This window comes from Colletotrichum graminicola (genome assembly GCF_000149035.1).
Source record: "Colletotrichum graminicola M1.001 genomic scaffold supercont1.26, whole genome shotgun sequence".
NCBI lineage: Eukaryota > Fungi > Ascomycota > Sordariomycetes > Glomerellales > Glomerellaceae > Colletotrichum > Colletotrichum graminicola.
In genome coordinates, this window is record NW_007361030.1 from 536,208 (window position 1) to 560,823 (window position 24,616).

Genomic DNA, 24,616 nt, shown 5'->3' on the forward strand with positions numbered 1-24,616 from the left:
CTGAGGGTATTCCAGACGCTCACTTCGGTCCGAACCTATACTCATCTCTTTTTTCTCCCACAGTCACGCAACGCAGCCCACTCTCGCCGCTTCAGTGTCTACCGTCCAACCAAAAGACAAGATTTGGCTTGCTTGTAGTATTACATTATTTTAACTTGTTAGAAAGACCCAATCCGGACATCTCCGTAAGAGATACCTCCCCGCGACGTTGGCCAAGCCCCCAGCCCGTTCTCTACTTTTGACAGACCAGCTGACCCAGCACAAGTACGAGCGTACCCTGTTCAACACCAAGACGAAACCACGCCGTCAATCTCCCCATATAGACATAGACCGAATTCTCCGCGCAATGGCACCCCTCACCCCCCATTGGACCCAGCCGTCCCACGCGGACGTCCAGGAGGTCGTCAAGGCCAGCGAGACCGAGTTCCTCACCAAGAGCTTCTCCAAGGTCTCGCTGCCGCCCTTTGCCGTCTTCGCCAAGATGTCGTTCCCCCCCTGCGACCTGGCTGACGAGCCCACATACGCCACCGTCCAGTGCGGAAAGGACAGGCACCTGAACCTCAACAGCGACCTGCTGTACATCAACCACTCCTGCGAACCGTCCCTCGTCAGTTCTCTTGCCCCGTCAAGATCGCGGTCCCCTTCCCACAATTCTCCCTGTTCCACCGAATCAACTCACCTCCGGGGCTGGGGGAGGGGGGCCGGCGACTCGGGGGTGACGTGACCCACGGAACTCGGTCAACTTACTGACACGCGTCTATTCTTTAGATCTTTGATACGGGCAACTTCAACATCCTGGCCGGCCCGAAAGGGCTCCGGCCCGGCGACGAGCTGACCTTCTTCTACCCCTCGACCGAGTGGCACATGGCCCAGCCCTTCGACTGCTTCTGCGGCACCCCCTCGTGCCGCGGAACCATCGCCGGCGCCCGCGACATGCCCCGCGCCCAGCTTGAGGGCCTCTGGCTCAACGGCCACATCCGCGAGCTCCTCGAGGAGCGCGACGCCGGCGGCAGCAGCCGCGACTGCGACGACGACCCCACGGCCCGGGCGCTGAGAGATGCCCTGAAGGCCGCCGAGCGCGTCGTCGAGTCCGCCCGCTCCGCCCTCCGGACCTATACCGAGGCCACCGGCAACGGCGGCGGCCGGCAACAGCAGCAGCAGCAGCAGCAGCAGCAGAAGACGGCCAAGAACGGCGTCAACGGCGCCAAGGCCAAGGTCTCGTTGCCCCCCCGTGAGCAGCCCGGGGCCGTCGGCGCCGGCCGCAACGGTGCCAGCGCTAGGGAGCTGGGCGGCGAGATGGGAGGTGACACGCGCGCTGCCTAAGGCGAGCCCCCCCTTATCTGGCCTTACCTACCTACTCTGGGTAGAGTAGGTACGTCGTGGGGGCTCGGCCCGTGATGAAGCGTGATGAGGAGGCAATTCAACCTGTCTTTTGTTTCCTTCCGTGATTTTCTTTTCTTCCACTGACATCCGACGCTCATGTTTCTTCATCTTCCCTCCATGCGAATTCAACATCTCGCTTCCTATATTACAGTGAGCATGCAATGTGAAAGAGATGGCGGAAACGAAATGACTCTAAGGAGGGGACCTTTCAGCTTGGATTGGCAAATGGAGGTGACATTATAAGAAAAGCAGAGAAAAAAAAAGGAGGAGCCATGGGTGAATAATCGGGTAGACTAGCCATCATGGGAAACACCAACAATATCAGGTTTGTGTGGACATTTCTGTGATTCAACGTTTAGAAGGGATGCGCCCAGCCGATTGATGGTGACGTATTGCTCGTTGTCGTTGGCTTCTTCCCAAGCCTTGACAAGGCGGCTCCTTCGGCTATCTTCACCAAGTCACCAAGTACGTCGAGGGCGATATGACTCTCAAACGCGACAAGACTCAGGACTTCCAGAAAAAGTTCATGGCGTCGCTCTTCAAGGAAGAGACGATCGTCATCGACGATGATTCTCCCTCGGAGATGGTGGTCCGCAACAAGAAACGCGCTCGCGACAAGACCGAGCCCGTCGCAGACCCTCGCCCCGCGAAGAACCAGGGAAATCCCGCCAATGCCCGTATAGTCTACCAAGACATAATCATTTCCGACCTCGCCCCGCGTTGTGGGGCTTTCCCGCCGGCGTTAATTGACTGTGACAATCCTAACTACGCTGGTGTTTACGTCAACGGCGTCTTTATAGTTATGGAGACTAAGGCGGCTAGGGGATTCGTCCGCTGGTTGGAGCGAAACTTCACCGGCGACGATGTTCACAAGCGCCTCACTCTGCGCGGTATCTTCCAGATCATCGGGTTCAACGCCGCCGTCTCCACCATGAAACGAGTTGTCAACAGCGACGTTGATATCTACCTACGCGGGGGGCCGACTCCAAAGAAACTCCTGATGCCCGACAAATCCGTAAAAATACACGCAGACAAAAGCACCTTACTCATGACACACCGTTTTCCCTTGACGCCTATACTACAGTGTTCCGAGCAGCATCGCCTCTGTTTGGACATGATGGTGCTGCTGCTGCTCGGCCCTTTCCGACTCATAGTCCTCTGTTCCACTCTCCTGTTCGCGCTTTCATCATGGACTGCAACGACGCGTCTAGTCCTTGTTATCACGCCAGCGGCCGCCCCAGCTCGTGCGGCGTCCCTTCTCGGTGCCGACGCCGCCGGCGTAATGGCTCTCGTTGTCCTCCCACTCCTTGCGCTCGACGATGCGGCGCGCCAAAAAGGCCCGCGCAAACTTCCACGCCTCAGTGTCGGCCAGGTTCCATGCCTCTATCGCCCCGCGGACCGCGAGCTCGCGTTTGTCCTTGGTCTTGCCCATTTCGCGCGCCCTCTTGAGCAGGGGCGGCTCCCTGTCGAGCTCCTGCGGGCTGGGGATGGGTCCGTCGGCCGGGTCGTGCTTGGGCTGCGGGCGGCGCTCAGGGCCCGGGACGGGGGTCTCGGAGGTGCCGTCCGTGGCGTTGCGGGGGATGGCGAAGCCGAAGTGCCAGTCGAGGTCCTCGGGAAGGTCCCTTTCCGCAGTGAGCCAGAGCGAGTGGGCGGTGGCAAACTCGCTGGCGATGGCTTCCTTGAACTTCAGAACGCGAGGCGCGCCGCTGACGCCGGCGCCGAGGAGCTCGGCTGTGACGGCGGCGAGCCAAACATCGCGCTCCGACTTGCGGCGGATCCAGGGGATCTCGACCGAGTCCAGGAGGTTCGTAAGGAGCGCGGTCGTGTAGGGGTGCGGCACGGTGCCGATGGTGTACAAGGTTGAGGTGTTGCGGTATCGGGGAGGGGTCGAGACATGCATGGGTTGCGCGGGGACGCAGGGCTTGCACTTTGCGTTGTTGGGCGGACAGGACGCGGGCATGGGGGAGTCGGCTGGGCACATGGCGAGGTCGCCGGCGAGGTCCCAGGCGTTCTTGATCATGTGCGTCATGTGCTGCGGCAGGGGCTTGAGTACGGCGATGCCGTCCGAGAAGACGTTCTGCCAGATCGTGTGCAGATGGCCGTTGATGAGTTTGCGGAGGACCTGCAGGCCGCCCGCGCGGTCGGCAGCAATGGCCTCGGCGACCTTGGGGTATTTTTCCTGGATGACGGTCGAGTCGTAGTAGGCAATGGCCTTGGGCTGGTTGTCGATCTTGAAGGTATCCTCGGTGGCGGCGGCGACGAAGTCTTTAGCTTCCTTCAGCTTGGAGCTGCCCATGGTGGCCCTAATGGCGGCATTGACCTCCTTCTCGCCGCCAGCGAAGAGGCCGTTGCCCATGTTGTTCCAGCGGGTCAGCTGCGGGTACTCGCCGCGGCGGAGATAGGAGAGGAGGGGGTCCTCGTGCGGGCCCATAGGCAGGGTGGTGTGGTAGGCGAGCAGGCCGCCGCGCATGTTGTCCCATGCAAGCCACCGCATCAGGTCGGTCTTGAGGTCTGGGTCGATGCCCTCGCTCTTGTGCTGGAACTCGTCGTAGAGCGGGTTCTTCATGGCCTCGGCGGCGCTGAGGATGATGGGCTTGAAGCCGCGGGCCCACCAGGCGCGGCGCCAGAGGAGGAGCAGCTCGCTCTCGGCGTCCTTGCTGGCGGCGTCCTTCTTGATGGTGGTATCGTAGTAGCAGTAGATGGGCGGGCGCGGCTTGAGAGGCGGCAGCAGCGAGCGCTCCTCGTCGAGGGTCAGGGAGGAAGAGAAGGGCACCGAGAGCCACTTCCAGTCGGCCCACCACGATGACTCGCCGAAGGTGTCATTCTGCTGACGCGGGGGCGGGTGAGAGGGGGGCTTGAAGGGGTTCAGGCGGCTCGAGGCACCAAAGGGATTCTTGATGGCCGAGGGGATCGAGAACTTGTGGTCGGTGTACTTGGAGAGGCTCGGGCCGGAGGGGATGGAGCTCGGCAGGGTGACAAGGAGAGAGAAGACGGCGAAGATGGAGATGCTGACGAGCAGGAAGGAAATGCGTCGTGTGCCGAAGCGGGGGACCGGACGGCCAAAGATGGTACGCTGCTTCGGCATGATGGTCGGTGGCACTGGCCGACGAAGCGGCGGCGGGCAGAGATGGCCGGTATGCGGTTTGGGGAGTCGACTGACTGGTCGGGTCGTAGTGTAGTGGTGATATGTGAAGAGCAACCTCAGAAGTGGGACATGTGGACAGAGTGCCCCAATGGAAAGCTAAACCGATTGGCTGGACGATGGTAATACAGAAGATATGCTAATCCGAGTTGGGGAGTCAGGTAGAAAAGAACAAGGGGAAAAAGAAGATTTCTAAAAGAAAGGAAGAAACGGCTAGCTGTTCGAAAAAGAAGGGGAAAAGCTAGAGATCGTGCCAAGCAGATGGAAGGTCATGTACGGATAGTGTAGTGTACGCACAGCTGTGGAGGTGAGAAATAGCTAGCTGAAAGACATTCACTGAATCCTCCGTCATCCCCTTTTTTCCAGGAATAGGCAGCTGACGCAGACACGATTGGGATAAGATATGGGGGGAGCAGGGAGCCACAGGTATCAGTCAGCCAACCAAGAAGCTGTACGGAGTACGGAGTATTCGTACACTACAGGATATCATCCATCATTCCGTCCACGGATCCCCCTGGATTGCTGAATGCTTAAGGTGCCTTGGTGCACACACCACTTTTTTTTCTTCTTTTTTTTTCTCGGCTAGAGACATTCGGACAGGGTCTCAGGTGGCTTGCCTGCGTAGTGGTGGTGGCTAGAGTTGTGGCTGGTAAAGCTGGGCTTGATGGGCGACAAGAAGACGGATGGGGCAATTGGCGAACCATAGGATAGGGTTCTCAATCCGTCCATTGTGGAATTTAGTAACGATCCCAAGCATCTGAAGACGTATGGTTATACTCTTTCCATCAGGCACCACATTCTCACAGAATCTGCCCCTTCCGCTCCCCCAAGGACTTCATCGGCAACGAGCTGCAGAGCCGTGGCTTCATTGTCCAGGCAAACGCGACTGATTAGTGGTGCTAGGAGTCTGGTCCTTTTGCCTCCGAAAGCGACGCCCTATGTCCGGCCCAAATGAGGACCAAACACGACATCATCCCACGCCTACCCTGCATCCCGTGATGCGTCGGCCTACGCCAGCAGCCCCAACTCGTTAGGTGACCGCATGTTCATCGTTTCGCCCGCACATGGTTCCAGCTTGTCACACCAGGTCAGCAACGTCAGTCCGATCAGCCCGGTAAGACGAAACACGCCCCCGCCGTCGTATGTATTGCCGATGGATGAGTACTCGGGGCCGAGAACGGAGTTGTCTGGCGTGCGGGAGCCGCAAGAGGTGTCGTCGACGAACTCGAATTACCCGTCTGAATTATTGAGCTCTCGTAGGTAGATATTGATGTGGTGAAACGGGCATGTGTGTGATGGCCCCCCCCTGTGCTCTATTTGGGTTATGAAGTTGTGCTAAAGGGTGTTCGGTCCTCTACCGGCGCGTCAGGACCAGGGGTCCATCCGTGTGGAGGAGTTGACAGAGTTAAACAAACAGAGAGTAGGGCGGCGTAACGGGAACAGTAGCGAAGGCGGGGCGAACATGCGTAGATATATCCTGAGTAATCCAATGCTGGCAATGATGATCTTTGGTCGACTCGGCCTCGGTACACGTTCGAATATGACACCTAGTCTTGTCTTGGAACCCTCGCCGTGCATCAAGTCAAGGATGTCTCTTTGAAAGGTACGTGGTGGCGGTGGTGGGCACGCCATGGACCTGAAGAAATTTTGCGGGGAGAGCGATGCCGGACCTGAACCGGAGAAGTGACCAACAAAAAAAGAATTAAAAAAAATACAGGGAACCACCAACCCGGAACGGTGTAGGGCAGAACTATCTGTATAGGTAGGTAGGTACCCGAGTTAAAAGGAGATTGATTGCATTGAAAGATGTAAATTTTTGCCGCATTTCCTCTGCATACATTCCCGCGTCGACGCTGCGCAGTGCACTGTGGTCCAAAGGCTCGACGAAAGAAAAGAAACTAAGAAAAACTTACACCGCCCTCCATCCCGGTTGTCGTTCCCCTATGACTCAATTGAACTTCATCCAAATATAACCAACACATTCCGTCATCGTCTTCTACCCTGTCGGTTCCTTAGGTTCAAGGATATCTCAGGAGCGAACACCACCCTTTCTGAAGCAATTTGCATGTCCTGATTGTTTTCACCGGGGAATTTAGTGAGACTCTCCGAGGCCTTGAAAACTTTTTCCTTGATAGCCTTTTTTTTCCCTTAACTTTGCAATTCATTCCCCCCTTCGTTGAGATTTACCCCTCCCCCGCTATGGCTCCTGAGCTCCCAGACCCCACCAGGTGAGTGTGACTGAATGTGCCAGTTCGGAGCACCTACGATCAAGGGGGAAAAAATGAATGCCATGAACCACGCGCGCTGACACACATCGCAGCGACCTGCACTGGTCCGCCTTTCGCGGCGCCATCCAGGACATCTTTTCTCAAAACGCCAAGCAGCATCCTGACAGGCTGTGCGTCGTTGAAACCGCCTCTTCCACATCCCCGAGGAGGGAGTTCACTTACCGCCAAATCGATGAGGCGTCCAACCTTCTCGCCAACCATCTGGTTGCCTCTGGTGTCCAGAGGGGAGATGTCGTCATGTTTGTCTTCCTGGCATGAAATGTTTGCATTTCTGGTGGTGGATGCTGATGTGGACCTACAGGAGCTACTCCCACCGTGGTGTTGACCTTGTCGTCGCCGTCTTTGGTATCCTCAAGGCCGGGGCTACCTTTAGCGTTATCGATCCATCATACCCTCCTGACCGTAAGCAACCCCTCATTGGCTTGAGGGGACCATGCTAATTGAAGCCCGCAGGCCAGAACATCTATCTCGATGTTGCGCGGCCACGAGCCCTTGTGGTGATCGACAAGGCAACCAAAGAGGCCGGCAAGCTGACCGATAAGGTCCGCACCTTCATCGCCAAGAACCTCGACCTCAAGACCGAGGTCCCCGCCCTCGAGCTCAGAGCCGACGGCACCCTCGTTGGTGGCCAGGTCGACGGCAAGGAAATTTTCGCCGGCCTTGAGAAGGAGAACGGCCCGAACGTCCTTGTGGGCCCCGATTCGAACCCCACCTTGTCTTTCACCTCTGGCAGCGAGGGCAAGCCCAAGGGTGTCCTCGGCAGGCACTACTCTCTAGCATACTACTTTGACTGGATGGCCGAGCGTTTCGGCCTCAGCGAGAAGGACAAGTTCACCATGCTCAGCGGCATTGGTACGTGAGAAAATTTCTGATTCGGAGGTGCTGAGAGAAGCGCATTAACACGCGACAGCTCATGACCCTATCCAGCGAGACATCTTCACCCCGATATTCCTCGGTGCCCAGCTGTTGGTTCCTTCCAAGGAGGATATCCAACATGAGAAGCTTGCCGAGTGGATGAGAGAATATGGCGCTACCGTTACTCACTTGACCCCGGCCATGGGTAACGTTCTCGTCAGCAACGCCAGCGCCGAATTCCCCACTCTCCACCACGCCTTCTTTGTTGGTGACATCTTGATCAAAAGAGATTGCAAGGCCCTGCAGAAGCTGGCTGGAAACTGCTACATCGTCAACATGTACGGTACAACGTATGTATCAGGTTTACGCCACTGACGCCGGCGAGGAGGTTTGCTAAACAAAAAAAACAGTGAAACGCAAAGAGCAGTTAGCTACTATGAGCTCCCCAGCGTCAGTGCCGACCCCACCTTCCTGGATAGATTTCCAGATAACGTCATTCCCGCTGGCAAGGGCATGAAGGACGTGCAGCTCATCATCGTGGATCGCGAGAACACTGAACGTGTTTGCAATATCGGCGAGGTTGGTGAAATCTACGTCAGAGCGGCCGGCTTGGCCGAAGGCTACCTGGCCAACGACGAGTTGAACAAGGCCAAGTTCGTCAGCAACTGGTTCGTCAAGGACAACAGATGGGCGGAGCTCGATCAGCAGGCATCCAAGAATGAACCGTGGAGAGAATTTTACAAGGGTCCCAGGGATCGCATGTATCGCTCGGGCGATTTGGGCAAGTATACCGAGGACGGCAATGTTGTTTGTGTCGGCCGCGCAGATGACCAGGTCAAGATTCGTGGATTCCGTATCGAGCTGGGAGAGATCGACAAGGTAAAATCCCACCACCGAGAGACGCGGCAATGCCAGCTGACATATTTTAGTACTTGTCAGATCACCCCATGATTCTTGACAACGTCACTCTGGTCCGCCGCAACAAGGACGAAGAGAAGACCCTGATCAGCTACATTGTACCCGACATGCAGAGATGGGCCGAGTGGTTGGTCCAGAACGGTAAGAAGGATGACACCTCTGGCGGTGACTGCTTGATGGGTCGCCTTCGCAGGTTCTGGCCCCTTGGAGAGGAGGTTCGAAAGTACCTCAAGACCAAGCTGCCCAACTACGCCATCCCCGAGATCATCATCCCTCTCGAGAAGTTTCCCTTGAACCCCAACGGAAAGAAGGACAAGCCTGCACTGCCGTTCCCTGACGCCGCCCAGTTGGCAGAGGCCCGCCCGCACACCGAGGCCTCTGACTTGACCGAGACCGAGCGCAAGGTTGCTGGTATCTGGGGCTCCCTCCTCGCCAACGTTGACGAGCGAAGTCTTGGGCATGATGACAGCTTCTTCGACGTTGGTGGCCACAGTATCCTGGCACAGCAGATGCTCTTCCAGGTCAACCGGACATGGCCTGGTGTCAACGTCACCATGGCTGTTGTGTTCCGTAGCCCCTCACTGAAAGCTTTCTCTGCCGAGATCGATAGCAAGCTCTCTGGAGAGGCCTCTGAGAGTGTGAACGCCACGCCTGAAGGAGAAGACTACTTTGAGGATGCCAAGAAACTCTTGGCTACTCTGCCCGAGAAGTTCACCCCTTTCGACAAGAAGGCCGCCGACGTCAAGACCGTGTTTCTGACAGGCGCCACTGGCTTCTTGGGTGCCTACATCCTGAAAGATCTCCTGACCCGCAACGCGCCCAATGTCAGAGTCATCGCCCACGTCCGTGCCATCGACGACATCGACGCTTACAACAGAGTCGTCAAGAGTTGCCAGGCTTACGGCATATGGCAACCCAGCTGGAAGAACAGTCTTACTGCTGTGCAGGGTAGCCTCGGAAAGCCTCTCCTCGGCCTCTCGCAGGAGCGCTGGAACTCGTTGGCCGACGAGGTCGACATCATCATTCATAACGGTGCCCAGGTCCACTGGGTCCTTCCGTACTCAAACCTCAAGCCGGCGAACGTCCAAGGAACGCTCGATGTCCTCTCGCTCTGCGCGACGGGCAAGCCCAAGCAGCTGGCGTTTGTGTCATCGACGTCCGTCCTCGACCACCCGCACTTTGTCAAGCTCTCTCAGGGAGGCAGTCTCGTCAGCGAGGAGGACGACCTCTCCGGTAGCTCCAAGAACCTCGGCAACGGTTACGGCTCGACCAAGTGGGTCGCCGAGTACCTTGTCCGCAACGCTGGTAAGAGAGGCCTGTCTGGCACCATCGTCAGATCTGGCTACATTACCGGCGAGCAATACACCGGCACCAGTAATACGGATGATTTCTTGCTGAGAATGCTCAAGGGATGTATCCAGCTTAACTCGAGGCCCAAGATTGAGAACACCATCAACATGGTACCCGTTGACCATGTCGCCCGTCTCGTGGTCGCCTCGGCGCTGCACCCTCCCCGCCAGCCTCTCGGTGTTGCGCAGGTGACGAGCCATCCCAGACTTACCTTCCGGACGTATCTGGGTGCGTTGGAGAAGTATGGCTACAATGTGCCCGAGGTCGAGTACAGCCAATGGAGCAAGAGCCTGCAGGACTACGTCGCCGAGGGCAAGGAGCACGCTCTGTAAGTTTCAACGCTGAAGCATTCAACTACGAATGGCGCTAACAAAGCACAGGATGGGTCTGTACCACCTCGCAACTACCGATCTCCCAGCCGACTCCATCGCTCCCGAACTCGACGACGTCAACGCTGCGGCCGCCCTGCGCAGCGACGCCGAGCTGACAGGGGAGGACCTCTCCGCCGGTGGCTCCGTCAAGGACGAGACTATCGGCCGTTACCTGGGCTACCTCATTGCCATTGGCTTCCTGGAGGCGCCCAAGAAGCCTGGCCAGCTGGCCATCCCCCCTGCTGAGATCAGCACTGAGCAGAAAGAGGCGCTGCTGAGAGTTGGAGGCCGTGGCGCTTTGGTCTAAGTAACTGACTGTATTACACCTCCACGTCTTTTCAAAACCGGGTTGCATGTTAGATAAAAGGAAATCTCTGAAAACCAAAGGAAAATTTGGGGGATTTGCGTTCTAGATGGGAAAATAGCGAAGAAGAAAAAAAGCGAAAAAAGAAGAAGAAGAAGAAAAAGAGAGTATGGCCTATAAACAAGGGACACACGACTGGGAAAAAGCACAATTGTAAACTGCAGTGAATTGAACGAGCAATTTGAGTACATACAGTGAGCACCAAAATGTCTGGAAACCCTGCATCTGAGGTAATACAGCACATGCCTCACTTGACCCTCCAAGTTTCCAAACCGTACCCTCTGGATCAGGGAATAGCCTGCTAACAGAGTCTCCACTGAACCCCGCGTAATCCCGCTTTGAGAATGGACCCAATTTTGCTAGTCAATCAGTAGGGCGCTTTGGAAGACGCTGGAAGTCCATGACTATACACTGTCAACCTCACTCCGACTTTCATAGAGAAAAAAAGTGCCCTTTAGTCTTGTCTGCACCTCTCACCACACCACAACCCCCCCTCCTTGTCTAGGCCTGCAATGACCGACGCCCAGCCCGAGATGAAGATCGACCCGGCGAGAGCAAAGGCTCTCATTTCCCAGCTGCAGGCGGTGCAGGAGCGCGTCGCCGCCGTTGCTGCGGGGCGGAATGTGAGTCTTCCCCTCGGTTTCGTGCTGTAAGATGGATGGCGACGGGCGGGGGGCAAATTCACTGATAGAGAAACCAACAACCGACAGGTCCGGCTGGTGGCCGTCTCCAAGCTGAAGCCCGCCAACGATATCCTGGCGCTGCACCAGGCGACGCCGCCGCAGGTGCACTTTGGCGAGAACTACGCGCAGGAGCTGGGGCAGAAGGCGGAGATGCTGCCGAGAAGCATTCAGTGGCATTTCATCGGTGGATTGCAGTCAAGTATGCCCTCTCCCTTTTTGCCAGTCTTTACTAGCCTAGGTCTCGGAGGTGTTTTTTCTTTTATATATATATATATATTCTTTTGAGAGAGAACTTCCTAACTTTGTCGACGCAGCACACGCCAAGAAGCTGGCCAAGATCCCGAACCTCTTCTGCGTCTCGAGCGTGGACACCCTCAAGAAGGCCCAGCTCCTCAACGCCGCCCGCGCGGAGCTCATGTCCTCGCCGCCCGACGACGGCGGCGCCGCCCCGGTGGAGCCCCTCGGCGTGCACGTCCAGGTCAACACCTCGGGCGAGGAGTCCAAGTCGGGCGTGGCGCCGGGCCCGGAGACTGTGGCGCTGTGCCGGGCCGTGGAGACCGAGTGCCCGGCGCTGCGGCTGCTGGGCCTGATGACGATCGGCGCCATCGCGCGGAGCAAGGCGACGACGGCGGAGAACGAGAACGAGGACTTCCTGTGCCTGCGGGCGCAGAGGGAGCTGGTGGCCGGGGAGCTGGGGCTGGAGAGGGAGCTGGAGCTGAGCATGGGCATGAGCGAGGACTTTGAGGGCGCCGTGAGGCTGGGAAGCGGGGAGGTGAGAGTGGGCAGCACAATCTTTGGGGAGAGGGGGCCGAAGAGCGAGGCGAAGATTGTGGTTTAAGGGGGTGGTGGAAGGGTGGGTGGATGGTCCAACGGTGGTTTACCACGGGGGTTGCAAGTCTAAAGTGGCTAAGGGGGTGGTGGAAGGGTGGGTGGATGGTCCAACGGTGGTTTACCACGGGGGTTGCAAGTCTAAAGTGGCCAAGGTGGGTTTTGGGCCATGAACAACAGGTGCTGACAGCCTAGGAAGAGGAGAGAATAAGCCGTTACTGACCTGGTCGTAGGTAGACACGTATGAAGGCTTTGGCATTGTTGCGGCAAGAAGAAAATGGTCTTGGACCTCTGTGGTCTTGATGTCATACAATAATGTGTTGGATCCGGACACCTGGGATGCTTCAGAGGTGCAGTAACATCTTCGGTCCCTGTTGCGCAGAGCAGCTCCCGAGCACACGATACTGCCTTTGCAACCTTTTCGTCCAATCTCTCGGTCTCGTGGCTTGGCTTCCATTCTGATATTCCCCGTTGCCGTTGATGAGCAGTCGACGAAGTCGCGGGCTCTTGAAGCTGGGGCGGCTGCTTCCGAGATGATCTCTTGTTCTTCTTCGCACATATGAGATGAGATGGTGGTAGTTCCATCGTCTCCTTTTGTCATTTATCTACCCTTACACCTACTGGAGGGTGGAAACATCGTTTTCCTTCCAAGAACCGCCACTTTCTCTGGCCCATTTCTTTCCAATAACCACCGCCTTTTCCGTCTCGTCCACATATCATCTTTCACTTCAGCATCCTCTCCTTGCCCGCCTTCCACATCTTCTAGCAGTCTGGGCGACATAGTCAGGTTCCGAGTTCGTTGCCGACAGGGCGATTCCACATCACCGCTGCGTAGTGCACAGCATCTGATCTTTTATCGTTTCCGTCGCCGCAACAGAGGACGATAGGAATCGGTTTCACACGTTCACATGATGGCTTGGAGAGCCAGGGACAATGCACTCCTCGGTAGGATCCGGCATTTAAAGAGCGAGATGGGCAGCAGCCGTCTAGATCGAATACTCGGATATGAACAGCAGCCAAATACGAGATGGCTTCGAGAGCCTTCATCACATCACAAAAGACACGAACAAATGTGGTTGGGAATGGCGTTGATTGATTGTCCACCATGCCGAAAGAGGCCCTTTCCTGTATCCAAACTCCGAAAAAACTGAACCAAAACCCATAATCCAACAAGCCGAAATGAAACCCAAGACTCAAACCCCAAAAGCGGTGAATGCCAAAATGCCATTCCCATGATTGTTGTGGTGACTTATTGCACCTGGTCTCAGTGAACCATCACAAATGCTCCTTTTTTTGAGCCTCAAACCCAAACGCCATTCCCATGATTGTTGTGGTGACTTGTTGCACCGGGTATCCATGAACCATCACGAATGCTCCTTTTCTTGAGCCTCAAACCCAAACGCCATTCCCATGATTGTTGTGGTGACTTATTGCACCGGGTATCCATGAATCACCGCAAAACTCCTGTTCTCGAGCCTCAAGCTCGAGCACCATTATTAATTCCTCCTCTTGTCTTCTTATGTTTGTTTTCTTTGGGGTTCGATGCAGCACCGTTTCGTTCACCGGTCCGCAGGCCAGGTGCGGGAGCTTCACGCCTCGAAGCACTTTTCGATTCCCTTACGCATGTGCTCGTAAATTGGATGCTCAGCATAGAAAGAGCAGTTCTCTTGGATAGACCTCTCGAGAGCGACCAGGGCGGTATTGTGGCCCATCACGCGGTCGACGAGGCCAGATGCCGCCGTGATCTGAGGAGCCTCGCCAAAAGCGATCATTATCAACAATGACGCGAGGATCTTGCCGTCATTCTGGGCCATTAGCCGGAGCTGGGTATCGCGGCAGTTGCGCACATAGGTCAGTTTCGTAGGCCCGTCGAGAGTTGGCGGGCGGAAGGGGCCCGAGGCGAACGGCCACGCCTTCATGGGGCTTCCGGTGACTTTCGAGATGATGGAGCGGACCTGTTGAAAATCGCCCATGGTTTGCAGAAGCGCCTGTACCATGAGCTTCTGGTCGGGGTGCTCTGCGAGGTCGGTACAGAGGAGGGTGGCGTGCCTGAGGTAATTATTGACGGCGGCCGACGTGGTGTCGAGAAGGTCCCGGTTGGTCTTGTTGGTGCGGCCGTCGACACCGGAGACGTTGCACGTACGGTGCTTCTTGAGGCATGCATTGCAGTCTGTGGCGCCTTCGGCGGTCACACACTTGGTCTTGCTGCGGCGGCACGCGTCGCAGGAATTGGCCTTGACCGCGCGGACGGGGCCCCCAGTAGCCTTCTTGCCGGCCTTCTTGCCGGCCTTCTTGGCCACTCTGTTGCCCTCCGTGTTGGGCGCGAGTGCCCTTTCCACGGTACCCTCCACCGATGCGCGACGCGGCGAAGGAGTCTCCGTGGACGGCAGAGGGATATCGGCCATGTTGACGTCGTCGTCCTTGGCGTCCTTGGCGTCCTCGGTGCCCTGGGCGCCCTGGGTGTATTCACCCACTCCATGAGGAGGGTGATCGGCTACAGGAGCAGCCACAGAAGCCGGCATCCCCAACAGACGGGGGTCAATGCACTGCACCTCATTGTCCCCGGCGTTAAGGGGAGGAGGGGCGGGGAGGGAGCAAGGGAAGGAAGGAAGAGTAGGGGTAGGAGGGATATTATCAAAAGTAGGGAGAGTAATAGAGAAACAGGAGGGTGTAGGAAGAGGAGGAGAGGGAAGGGACTTCTCGTTGCCCACTTCAGGGCTTGAGCTCTCCTCATCTCCGAAGAGGTCATCGTCCCCGAAAAGCCCCTCGGACTGGCCTTCGAGCTGAGACCCGGGCTGTTCGGGCAGCTCGGGCTGCTGGGGTTGCTCCTCCCCAGACAGGAACAGCATGGGATCGTGCTGCTGCAGGAGCTCCTGGGACAGGGGCTGCTGCGCAAGGTCTTCCCAATTCAGGCCCTCGAAAAGATTGTCGGGAAGGGGCTGCTGCTCCTGCTGTTGCTGGGGCTGCTGCTGCGGCTCGGCAATCGCCGCCAAAAGCAACTGCTTCATCATGTCGTCGGAGACCTGCTGCTGCTGTTGCTGTTGCTGCTGCTGCTGCTGCTGCGAGGGCTGTTCGGCCCAAATGTTGTTGGAAAGAGACTGGAAGTCTCCAAAAGTATATTCACCGGCGGCGTCCATTGTGAATGGATTGGTGAATATTTAAAAAGAGAAGAGGAATAAGAAGAGGAAGATGAAGAGGAGGAAGGGAAAGAAGAAGACGAAGAAGAAGATGAAGAGGAAGAGGAAAAAGAAGGCGAGGAAGAAGAAGAAGAAGAAGAAGAAGAAGGGTGAAATCGATTAAGAAGAAGTAAAAGAAGAAAGGTTGGACCGAAGTCAAGTATAGACAAGAAGTATTAAGAAGGGTTGGGATCGAAGTCGATTATGAACAAGAAGGGTTGGGACCGAAGTCGATTATGAACAAGAAGTAAGGAGAAGAATAGTCGAGTGCCTGTGTTTCTTGGTGGATGAAAGGAAGAAAAGCCAGCATCTGGGCGATGGGGGGGGGATTTTATACTGCCCTTAGAGAGAGTTCACTCATAAAGGTCCCTATTCTTTTCTTCGCACAATGGCAAGAGGCAGGAGCAGTAGTTCCGAAAACCATTACGGTTGAAGCCCTGACGGGTCGAGGACTCCTTCAGTTCTAGAGTGACCGGGTGAAGATAAAAGTATGGATGAGGGATAGTTTGGACCTGCCTCTGATTTGATCTGGGGGGTCTGATGACAAGGGGACGGCGAGGACGCTCAAGCAGCTCCTTCAGTCCTGTGTATTCTTTTTCCATCCAAAGCAGAGAAGACGCTATTGTCGTATGGATACAGTAAAACAGCCAGTTATTAGGAATTCGGACTGAATCTCGTCCAAACTAGACGCCAATACTCTGGCTACCTACTCCAATGGCACCTGCCAATACTCCTAGGAATGCTGAAAATCTGTGCTGCCCCCCCTTAGGGCTGCTCACAGTGTGGCATACTTTCGACTCTGAACTTTCCACTCAATTTGGGAATAGACTTTCAATTTGGACCAGAGACCGGGTGCCGTCCTTTGCAAGTCGAGGCCGTCAATGGTTGGTCGTTCGGCGATTTGTACTGGGGCTGCACTGTGCAGGCATCCATCTGCTGTGTAAGTACCTTATGTATAGTCTTGCCTAGCTTGGTACGTCCTAATCTATACCCTCCTCTTCCTTCTTCTTGGTCAGAAGATCCCCCAATGTCCTCAAACGCATCAACGCGTGGCCTCCAGTTCTCGTCATGAACGACACCGACGAAATGTAGTCGACTTAAACGCACTCACATCGCTTTGCAGGACGGGAATGCCCCCCGGTCCTAGCCGCGAACTACTGCACGTTTCTGCTTCGGGCGGCGTTTGCGAGCATTTGATTGGCTTCCGCGGCGAACGGGTGGGACAAGCCAGGCGGTTTAGGCTGCTGATATTTTGGGGCCGCTGCACTCGAGCACTCAATTTTAACCTTATTTTTGGCAGCCCCTAGCAACGAGCCACGACATTTGTTTTCTTTGCCTGTTTATTTGCTTGCTTCGTCTGCATGAGAAGACGAGCGAACTCGCGATGTCTATGCCATTGATGAATGGGAAGTATTTCAAAGTACAAACCAAGGTTTCAGTTGCAACCAATGGGCATGCGTACATGATTGTTCGCTTTTTTCATACCATCTCACCCGGAAACTTTGTTGCGAGGCGTCGCCGCGAGCCAACTATCTCCGGTGCTGTCTCCACTGGTCATATCGGAGACATGTAGAGAAACAAGCTCCTGTCAGAATCTGGCTCAGATAGCCCTAATGGCCAAATCTGGCTGCAGCGTGCACCCGTGCCGGCAGAGGGCAGGTAGCATGTCTTGTCCCCGGTTGTCTCGTCTAGGATTTTTGTTGGTAACGGGTACACCAGATCAGAGAGCCCGGCCATGCTTTTCGATGTACAGGCACGCGTGCGTTACTCGTATGGGAGATGGAGGAACTGTTGGTCAAGTACCAGGCAAAGGGGTGGCAGATGGCCCAGTTTTCATAGCAAACCTAGTAGCCGAAGCAAAGTCAGTGTATGGAGAGTTATGGTCTGTTTGCGAAGTACATGTGAGTCACTCGATCACTCAGCATTCTGGCAGCCATACAGGAGGTGATCCTGATAATGTGCCGTGCCTAGTGTGTGGTGCCTCTAGAGTTCAATTAAGGGTGCAGAAGAAGAATAGGAATATCGTAGGAATACGGGTGGGAGGAGGCTCAACAGTAATACGTGTGATATGATCAAGTGCTAAACTGTCTTGGAAGCGTCCCCTGCAAGTGTCACTGTGATGGGGACAATCCCACCTGTCGGGCAAACACGCCGCGTTATCGAGGGGTGCCTCCCTTGGGCGGGTTGTTTGAAATACATGATATGGATCTGTTAATCTCAAGAGACTATCGCAATGTTATCCTTTATTTTTCGTGTTGCTGCCTATGGACTGGTTTGATGTTACTCACAGCTACCCTTTTGCCGTGTCGCCGGTCGGAGGAGACCGAGTATGGTCCAGATCCAGCGACATACTCAAATCGACCAGACATCGAACTCTTGATGAAGATCAATTGACGAGTAACCAAGCCTTTCTAGTCCTGCGATTCATCTGCTAGGATCAAAATCCGGTATAGATGACATGACGATGTCGAGTGTCAAAAAGTCCCTCATTGAGAGAACGTTGGTTTTTAATGCTCAACTTTGGCACTGCGGAACGAAACAAAATGTAAAGTACAGTAACTCAAACAGAAAACATGACCGAACGTCAGATTTTACGAGCTCTCAATCTAACATTATCAGGCCTCGATATCTGTACACACGATCGAGGTGATCCATGAAGAGCACTGGAGGACGCCAGGCCCTCGCTGGGGCGGCTGGAATGCAATATGAACGTTTAAATAAGTCATTAGGACGTTGAAGTCTTTGATAAGTAATATAAAGGCAATCGTTTTATCTCAACATTGGAAAAAAGGTAACCACTATGATGATAAGTTGCACTTGAAGCTTCGATGTTGCACCCATTATTACCAGGTTCCCACGTCATAGCAACGCAAATACCATTCTCACCACAGTTGCCGCAAAAAGGCTTGGTGAAATACTCAAAACCCCGGTAGCGCCATCCGGGCCACTTCCTCTCGACGTTTCTGCCCCGTCGCTTCCGCGCTCGTCGCCGTCGTCGTCGTCCCTGTCCGGAGTGGTAAGCTGACATTATCCGCTGCCGTAACCCCGGGCAGACACCCTCAAGCAGTTGCTTTGTGAATAAGTTCGCTGCCTCGGTTTGGCAAACAATATGGAGGCAGTTCCTGGCAAATCATCTTGGCCCGAAACGTCATGGAGAGCCGCCCGCGTGTGAGACATACACCCCGATCGTTTCGTAAGGCCGGGCAGTAGCAGTCAGTCATGACCGTCGAGTGTTCTCGTCGCGTGCGGCGAACAATTGCTCCTTATTAATTACGCCAACGTCGCCGAGTTTGTGCACTCCGTCCAGGACCTGCGTGGCCACGCCGGTCAGCGATTCGGTAAGACCTGGTGTCCATATGCCGATGCGTACAGCCACGGTGCGATTAAGCATTTGGTCGTACAGAGTTCCTCCCACTGCGTTGTATTCGGCTTCGCGGGGCCGGCCAATGTAGGCACGATGGCTGGCACCGATGCATACGTTGGCGTCTGCGCAGCTGCGAGTCGAGGCACAATTAGGACATTGAGGGCGAGAAGAGAAGCACGAGGCCCGTTATCCGAGTCGGATTCCTTCTCGTTGTCATTTTGGTAGTCGTTTTAGCAAACAGATCTCAGCAGTCATACAGATAAAATGAGCCAAAGCAGCATCGACACGCGGTAGCTAGTCACTATGTATGTATCCTAGAAGGAAGCTAGAACCCCCGCGGGGATGCGTCAATTAGTTGCCCTCGACATATGCCGACATATGCTCTTCCGATGGTAACGTGTGGTCAGGGGGACATTGCGCTTGGTTCAATTCGTCCTCCAGCCCGTCTGCTGTACCGCTTGTTTGCATCGTCAGATACTGGCCAAAGACGATGCGCATCAGTCTGGTCCGCAAAGGTCCTCACTTTCAATTGATATAGGGGCCCCATGCCAAACAGCGAAAAATACTGAAGGAGGGGAGGCTGTCAGGTCGAGGGAAAATGCGATGAAGTTTATTCACGATGATGCGAGACATATCGCATGGACTGTTAATACACACTCAGTGGTCTTGTAATAGTTGCAGAAACAATGGGCTCCAAAGCCCATTTGGGTTGGAAGTCACCGTCGCCAGCTGGCACCAGATGGCAGCCGGCAGCTTTGACCGAGGCACTGCACTCTGCAGAAGCCGACGATATGCGGCCAAGCTCTCCTCCAGTTGACTTACGAGTTGCCGATCAACCCCTCGTTGACAATCTCTAAACAATTCAACTTCAAAATGCTTGCCATCCGTCCAGCAATCTGTAGGGCGAGCAAGAGGGTTCAGGTTAGCCGAATCCCTGCGAGGGGGCTCGCGACCGCCAGCAGCCCAATTCACCAGCCGCCCCGCGACAACTACGTGAAGCTCGTGGAGGTCGGTCCTCGCGACGGGCTGCAGAACGAAAAGAAGACGATACCCCTTGCCACCAAGGTCGATTTGATTGAAAGGCTCGCCAAAACGGGCGTCTCTACGATTGAAGGCGGCAGTTTCGTCTCTCCTAAATGGGTTCCTCAGGTAAGTCTACTTACTGAATGTGGTCTGACAATCTTCGGAAAGTCGTATTGTTAACGTTGAATACTTGCAGATGGCCAATTCAAGCGACATCCTCGAGCACATCCTGAAACGAAACATCTCCTCCCCATTGCAGCAAACATCATACTCGTTCCTCACCCCGAACATAAAGGGACTGCAAAACGCCCAGGAGCTGCTGGCGAAGTACCCCGGCGCTTTCGCATCGCAGCTCCAGCCATCAGCAGACACATCAAAGCCCGCCGTCGAAATTGCCGTCTTTGCGGCCGCGACCGAGTCCTTTTCCAGAAAGAACCTCAACTGCGACATTGCGACATCACTCGACCGTTTCCGTGAGGTCATCCGCGATGCCAAGGCCGCCGGTCTCCGCGTCCGCGCATACGTTTCCGTCGTCCTCGGCTGCCCCTTCGAGGGCTATGACGTCGACCCGCACAAGGTGGCCGAGATATCTACGGAACTGTTGGAGTCGGGGGCCGACGAGGTTTCGCTGGGAGACACCACCGGCATGGGCACGGCTCCACGGACGAAGGAACTGCTGAACTGTATGAGAGCTGCGGGCATCAGGAATGAGGATATTGCCATGCACTTTCACGACACGTACGGCCAGGCGCTGGTGAACACGGCCGTTTCTTTGGAACACGGCATTCGCACGTTTGACAGCAGTGTTGGTGGGCTTGGAGGATGTCCGTACAGCCCTGGTGCTACCGGCAACGTGTCCACAGAGAACATGATTTACTTTATCGAAAGTTTGGGCATGGAGACTGGCATTGATCTGGATGCCATGTCGGATATCGGTGCTTGGATCACGGGCGAGCTGGGAAAGGCCAACGACAGCACTGTTGGCAAGGCGGTATTAGGAGCCAGAGATCGTGAAGAGGCGGCGTAATTGGGTGACGGTTCTTGATGGAATTCAAGTCTACCTAAATAGTTGGGGGTTGAGACATCTGTTTTTTTTTTTCTTTTCCTTTTTTTGAAAAACGTTGCATGTCTTTCACATATCAATGGTGCAGTCAGTCCTAGGATCTAGGTACCTCAAAAGACTGTGAGGGAGGAGATGCAGTCATGTGATGTCACTGCACACTGGCGCTAACGCCCAACCTGACACTGACGCTGACGCTGGGAAGCTCTCCCAGGCGCCCCCCCCCCCTCAGTGAAGTGAGGACCACTGATCTAATCGGGGGGGCACCACCTGTGACTGTGACCCAGCTTGCCGAGTGGGCTCCACCAAGACGAAGCAAGCTCCAGTGCTGTGCATTTGACGACACTGCAACGACCTGCCAACCTCCTCCAGCTAACCTACGTCGCCTCGCAACGTCTCCATTCATCCGCCCACCCGCGCCCTTCCTAATCGACCCTCTCGACTCAACACGCATTGTCTTCTACACGGGCGCTGTCTCATTGATAGTCAGAAGCAATGAGTGACCCCCGGGAGCCCTCCTACTCCATCGTGCCGAGGATTCGGTACAACACCGTCGGCGGTGTCAACGGACCCCTCGTCATTCTCGAGAATGTGCGTGTCGCCCGTCGCGCCGGCTATCGCAGAGGGATGCTGGAGTTGCAACGCTGACTTCGCGTCTAGGTCAAATTCCCCAGATACAACGAGATTGTCTCCTTGACCCTGCCCGATGGAACCAACAGACAGGGTCAGGTCCTTGAGGCCCGAGGTATTTACCATTCCACGCCCGTTTGCATTAGCCTGCTTGCTGACCAACATCTACAGGTGACCGAGCCGTTGTCCAGGTATGCGAGCCGAGCGATCATGCGAAAAACACCGATTGACGATGGAAATAGGTCTTCGAGGGTACATCAGGCATCGATGTCCAGAAGGTATGAGATCATGGCAATCTCGACAAAGAATGCGTGCGCTAAATTTCTGCCAGACGAAAGTCGAATTCACGGGCCAGAGCTTGAAGCTCGGTGTGTCGGAGGACATGCTCGGTCGTATCTTTGATGGCTCCGGACGTGCCATCGACAAGGGCCCCAAGGTCTTGGCCGAGGACTACCTCGACATCAACGGCAGTCCCATCAACCCCTTCTCCCGCGTAAGTTCACGTCCCCCTCGCGGCTTGTAGCCCAGGCGCTGACGTAGCATAGGAATACCCCGAAGAAATGATCTCGACCGGTATCTCTGCCATCGACACCATGAACTCCATCGCCCGTGGCCAAAAGATCCCCATTTTCTCTTCGTCCGGTCTGCCACACAACGAAATCGCCGCCCAGATCTGCAGACAGGCCAGTTTGGTCCAGAAGCAGGGTGTTACCAACAAGGGCGTCCACGACGGCCACGAAGAGAACTTCTCCATCGTTTTCGGTGCCATGGGTGTCAACTTGGAGACGGCCAGATTCTTCACCCGCGATTTCGAGGAGAACGGCAGTCTGGAGCGTGTCACTCTCTTCCTCAACCTTGCCAACGACCCTACGTAAGTACCCCGTGGCGCCGTGGCGCAAGTCGCAATAAAACGGACTGACAATCGCGCAGTATCGAGCGTATCATTACTCCTCGTCTCGCCCTCACGACCGCCGAGTACTACGCCTACCAGCTCGAGAAGCACGTCCTCGTTATTCTCACCGATTTGTCCGCCTACTGCGACGCCCTTCGTGAGGTTTCGGCCGCCCGCGAGGAAGTCCCGGGTCGTCGTGGTTACCCCGGTTACATGTACACTGATTTGTCCACCATTTACGAGCGCGCCGGTCGTGTGTCGGGACGTAACGGTTCCATCACTCAGGTGCCTATTTTGACTATGCCCAACGAGGATATCACCCACCCTATTCCCGACTTGACGGGCTACATCACGGAGGGTCAGATCTTCGTCGACAGAGGTCTCTACAACCGTGGTATCTACCCGCCCATCAACGTCCTGCCGTCTCTGTCCCGTCTCATGAAGTCCGCCATTGGCGAGGGCATGACTCGCAAGGACCACGGCGATGTTTCCAACCAACTTTACGCCAAGTACGCCATCGGTCGTGACGCCGCTGCCATGAAGGCTGTCGTCGGCGAGGAGGCTCTGTCCGCCGAGGACAAGCTTTCCCTCGAGTTCCTCGAGAAGTTCGAGCGCCAGTTCATCAACCAGGGCCAGTATGAGGCGCGTACCATTTACGAGTCTCTTGACCTCGCTTGGAGCTTGCTCCGTTTGTACCCCAAGGAGCTCCTTAACCGTATTCCCGGCAAGATCCTCAACGAGTTCTACCAGCGTGCGGCAAAGGAAGCCAAGGATAAGGGCAAGCAGAGAGAGCAGGTGCAGCAAAACGAGGAGAACCTGATTGACGCATAAGTGGAGGGACGTCCCGTGCGGGTGCTTGAATCTCCAGAGGCCGGCAGCGTGGAATGACAACCGGTTGACGTTTGTGTATACGTATGTGGGGGGCACGAATGAGTGTGTCGGGCAGCTTTTGGACCTAGACAATGGCATGCAAATTATCAGTTCGTAACCAGCTTGTCTTCTAGTGATGTTTCTGTTTGTAGAGGACGAGCTGCAATATCTGTTGTTTCTTTCTAGCTCAGACGTGCCCTCACTCTTGGTGTTAATTGCAGAAAATGACAATGAGTGAAACTTTGCTGTTTAGTATAACGAACATCGTGCCTGACGATGACATCGAAGCCGATGATGTACTGGCACTATGGCCAAGACCCGGTTTGCAGCTGGTTGGCATTGAGGAGCATCTGCACGGACCAGCGTCGTCAGCCAGGCGCACCGCCTCATCGAACCCCACATCCTCCGCACTGGGCCAACTCCCCACCATGCCTGCGGCTACCGCTACCTACCTTACCTCACCTCCCTGCCTTACCTGACGCAAGACGAGAGTTGCTACGCAAAGCCTACATCGAGAACCCTGTGCCATTGGACTGTGTACCGGCAACCCTCGATCCCTTTGCCGTTCTGCGAAACACATTCACCTCGACTCGATCGACACTTGCGACAATGTCCATTATCCAGCAACACACGTCCGCAACGCTCAGCGATGCCTGGCGGACCATCAACATCGACGCCCTGCAAGAGGACTCGGCTTGTAACTTTGACACGTCAACGTTGCGCCCGCCACAGCCTGAGATTGGCGAGGACGAGGTGCGGCAGCTCGCCGGCCAGGTGCGGCAGCTGCTCCGTGGCGGTGACGCCGAGGGTGCATTGAGGGGGTGCTTGGAGTTTCCCGTCTACAACGGTCCCGATACCGCCAAGGTGCGTTGGACCCCTTCTCCAGTTGGGTGTTTTTTACGCCGGAATAGCACCATATATATTGGCGTCAGGCTTTTTAACGTAGTCGCTAACGTGCTTTTTGGACAGGACGCCCACCTCCAGACCATCACCGAGGTTCTCCAGTCCATCAAGGCCTCGGAGATGACGCCCCTCCTCAAGGCCATCTACGGCTCGGCTGGCGGCCCCGAGCTGCTCGACGTCCTCATGAAGTACATCTACAAGGGCATGGCAGGGTCCGCGGCCGGCTCTGGCGGCCTGAAATCGCCGCCGCCGCAGGCCGCCCCCACGGGCTTCAGCCAGATGGGTGGCCGACCGGGAGCCACGAACGAGAGCGTGGGTAGCGCAATGAGCGTGCTGCTCAGCTGGCACGAGAAGGTTGTCGACGTGGCTGGCCTGGGTACCATTGGCCGTGTTATGACTGACTGGAGAAGGGTTTAAGGGTGGGGGCGGGTTGCAAGGAGAGAGAGAGAAGGAGAAGGCAGACGGGTGGTGAGGTGGCGATAATGAAGTTCATGACGAGCGCGGGCCATGCTCGGT

The 24,616-nt window shown here is 55.7% G+C and overlaps 8 protein-coding genes across 8 annotated transcripts; 6 read left to right on the top strand and 2 right to left on the bottom strand.

Moving 5' to 3' along the window:
* Positions 1-346: 346 nt before the first annotated feature.
* On the top strand, positions 347-1,323 carry GLRG_06956 (uncharacterized protein; the record flags this gene model as incomplete). Its single annotated transcript, XM_008097496.1, has 2 exons — positions 347-607; positions 769-1,323. 2 exons carry the CDS (start codon positions 347-349, stop codon positions 1,321-1,323), a joined length of 816 nt encoding a protein of 271 aa, XP_008095687.1.
* Positions 1,324-2,590: 1,267 nt separating this feature from the next.
* GLRG_06957 (uncharacterized protein) lies at positions 2,591-4,468 on the bottom strand (the record flags this gene model as incomplete). Its single annotated transcript, XM_008097497.1, has 1 exon — positions 2,591-4,468. One exon carries the CDS (start codon positions 4,466-4,468, stop codon positions 2,591-2,593), a length of 1,878 nt encoding a protein of 625 aa, XP_008095688.1.
* Positions 4,469-6,724: 2,256 nt separating this feature from the next.
* GLRG_06958 (L-aminoadipate-semialdehyde dehydrogenase) lies at positions 6,725-10,614 on the top strand (the record flags this gene model as incomplete). The annotated part of the gene is made up of 8 exons (XM_008097498.1): positions 6,725-6,753; positions 6,846-7,052; positions 7,115-7,215; positions 7,267-7,665; positions 7,724-8,018; positions 8,079-8,547; positions 8,598-10,264; positions 10,317-10,614. 8 exons carry the CDS (start codon positions 6,725-6,727, stop codon positions 10,612-10,614), a joined length of 3,465 nt encoding a protein of 1,154 aa, XP_008095689.1.
* A 569-nt stretch (positions 10,615-11,183) lies between these two features.
* On the top strand, positions 11,184-12,192 carry GLRG_06959 (YggS family pyridoxal phosphate enzyme; the record flags this gene model as incomplete). The annotated part of the gene is made up of 3 exons (XM_008097499.1): positions 11,184-11,294; positions 11,382-11,553; positions 11,669-12,192. The coding sequence occupies 3 exons, from the start codon at positions 11,184-11,186 to the stop codon at positions 12,190-12,192; spliced, it is 807 nt and encodes a 268-aa protein (XP_008095690.1).
* A 1,579-nt stretch (positions 12,193-13,771) lies between these two features.
* On the bottom strand, positions 13,772-15,319 carry GLRG_06960 (uncharacterized protein; the record flags this gene model as incomplete). Its single annotated transcript, XM_008097500.1, has 1 exon — positions 13,772-15,319. One exon carries the CDS (start codon positions 15,317-15,319, stop codon positions 13,772-13,774), a length of 1,548 nt encoding a protein of 515 aa, XP_008095691.1.
* A 4,276-nt stretch (positions 15,320-19,595) lies between these two features.
* On the top strand, positions 19,596-20,772 carry GLRG_06961 (uncharacterized protein; the record flags this gene model as incomplete). Its single annotated transcript, XM_008097501.1, has 2 exons — positions 19,596-19,871; positions 19,942-20,772. The coding sequence occupies 2 exons, from the start codon at positions 19,596-19,598 to the stop codon at positions 20,770-20,772; spliced, it is 1,107 nt and encodes a 368-aa protein (XP_008095692.1).
* Positions 20,773-21,300: 528 nt separating this feature from the next.
* Positions 21,301-23,158, top strand: GLRG_06962 (V-type ATPase; the record flags this gene model as incomplete). Its single annotated transcript, XM_008097502.1, has 7 exons — positions 21,301-21,396; positions 21,466-21,550; positions 21,607-21,626; positions 21,678-21,713; positions 21,767-21,928; positions 21,981-22,306; positions 22,366-23,158. The coding sequence occupies 7 exons, from the start codon at positions 21,301-21,303 to the stop codon at positions 23,156-23,158; spliced, it is 1,518 nt and encodes a 505-aa protein (XP_008095693.1).
* A 648-nt stretch (positions 23,159-23,806) lies between these two features.
* GLRG_06963 (ARP2/3 complex 16 kDa subunit) lies at positions 23,807-24,517 on the top strand (the record flags this gene model as incomplete). Its single annotated transcript, XM_008097503.1, has 2 exons — positions 23,807-24,061; positions 24,167-24,517. 2 exons carry the CDS (start codon positions 23,807-23,809, stop codon positions 24,515-24,517), a joined length of 606 nt encoding a protein of 201 aa, XP_008095694.1.
* Between the last annotated feature and the right edge of the window lie 99 nt (positions 24,518-24,616).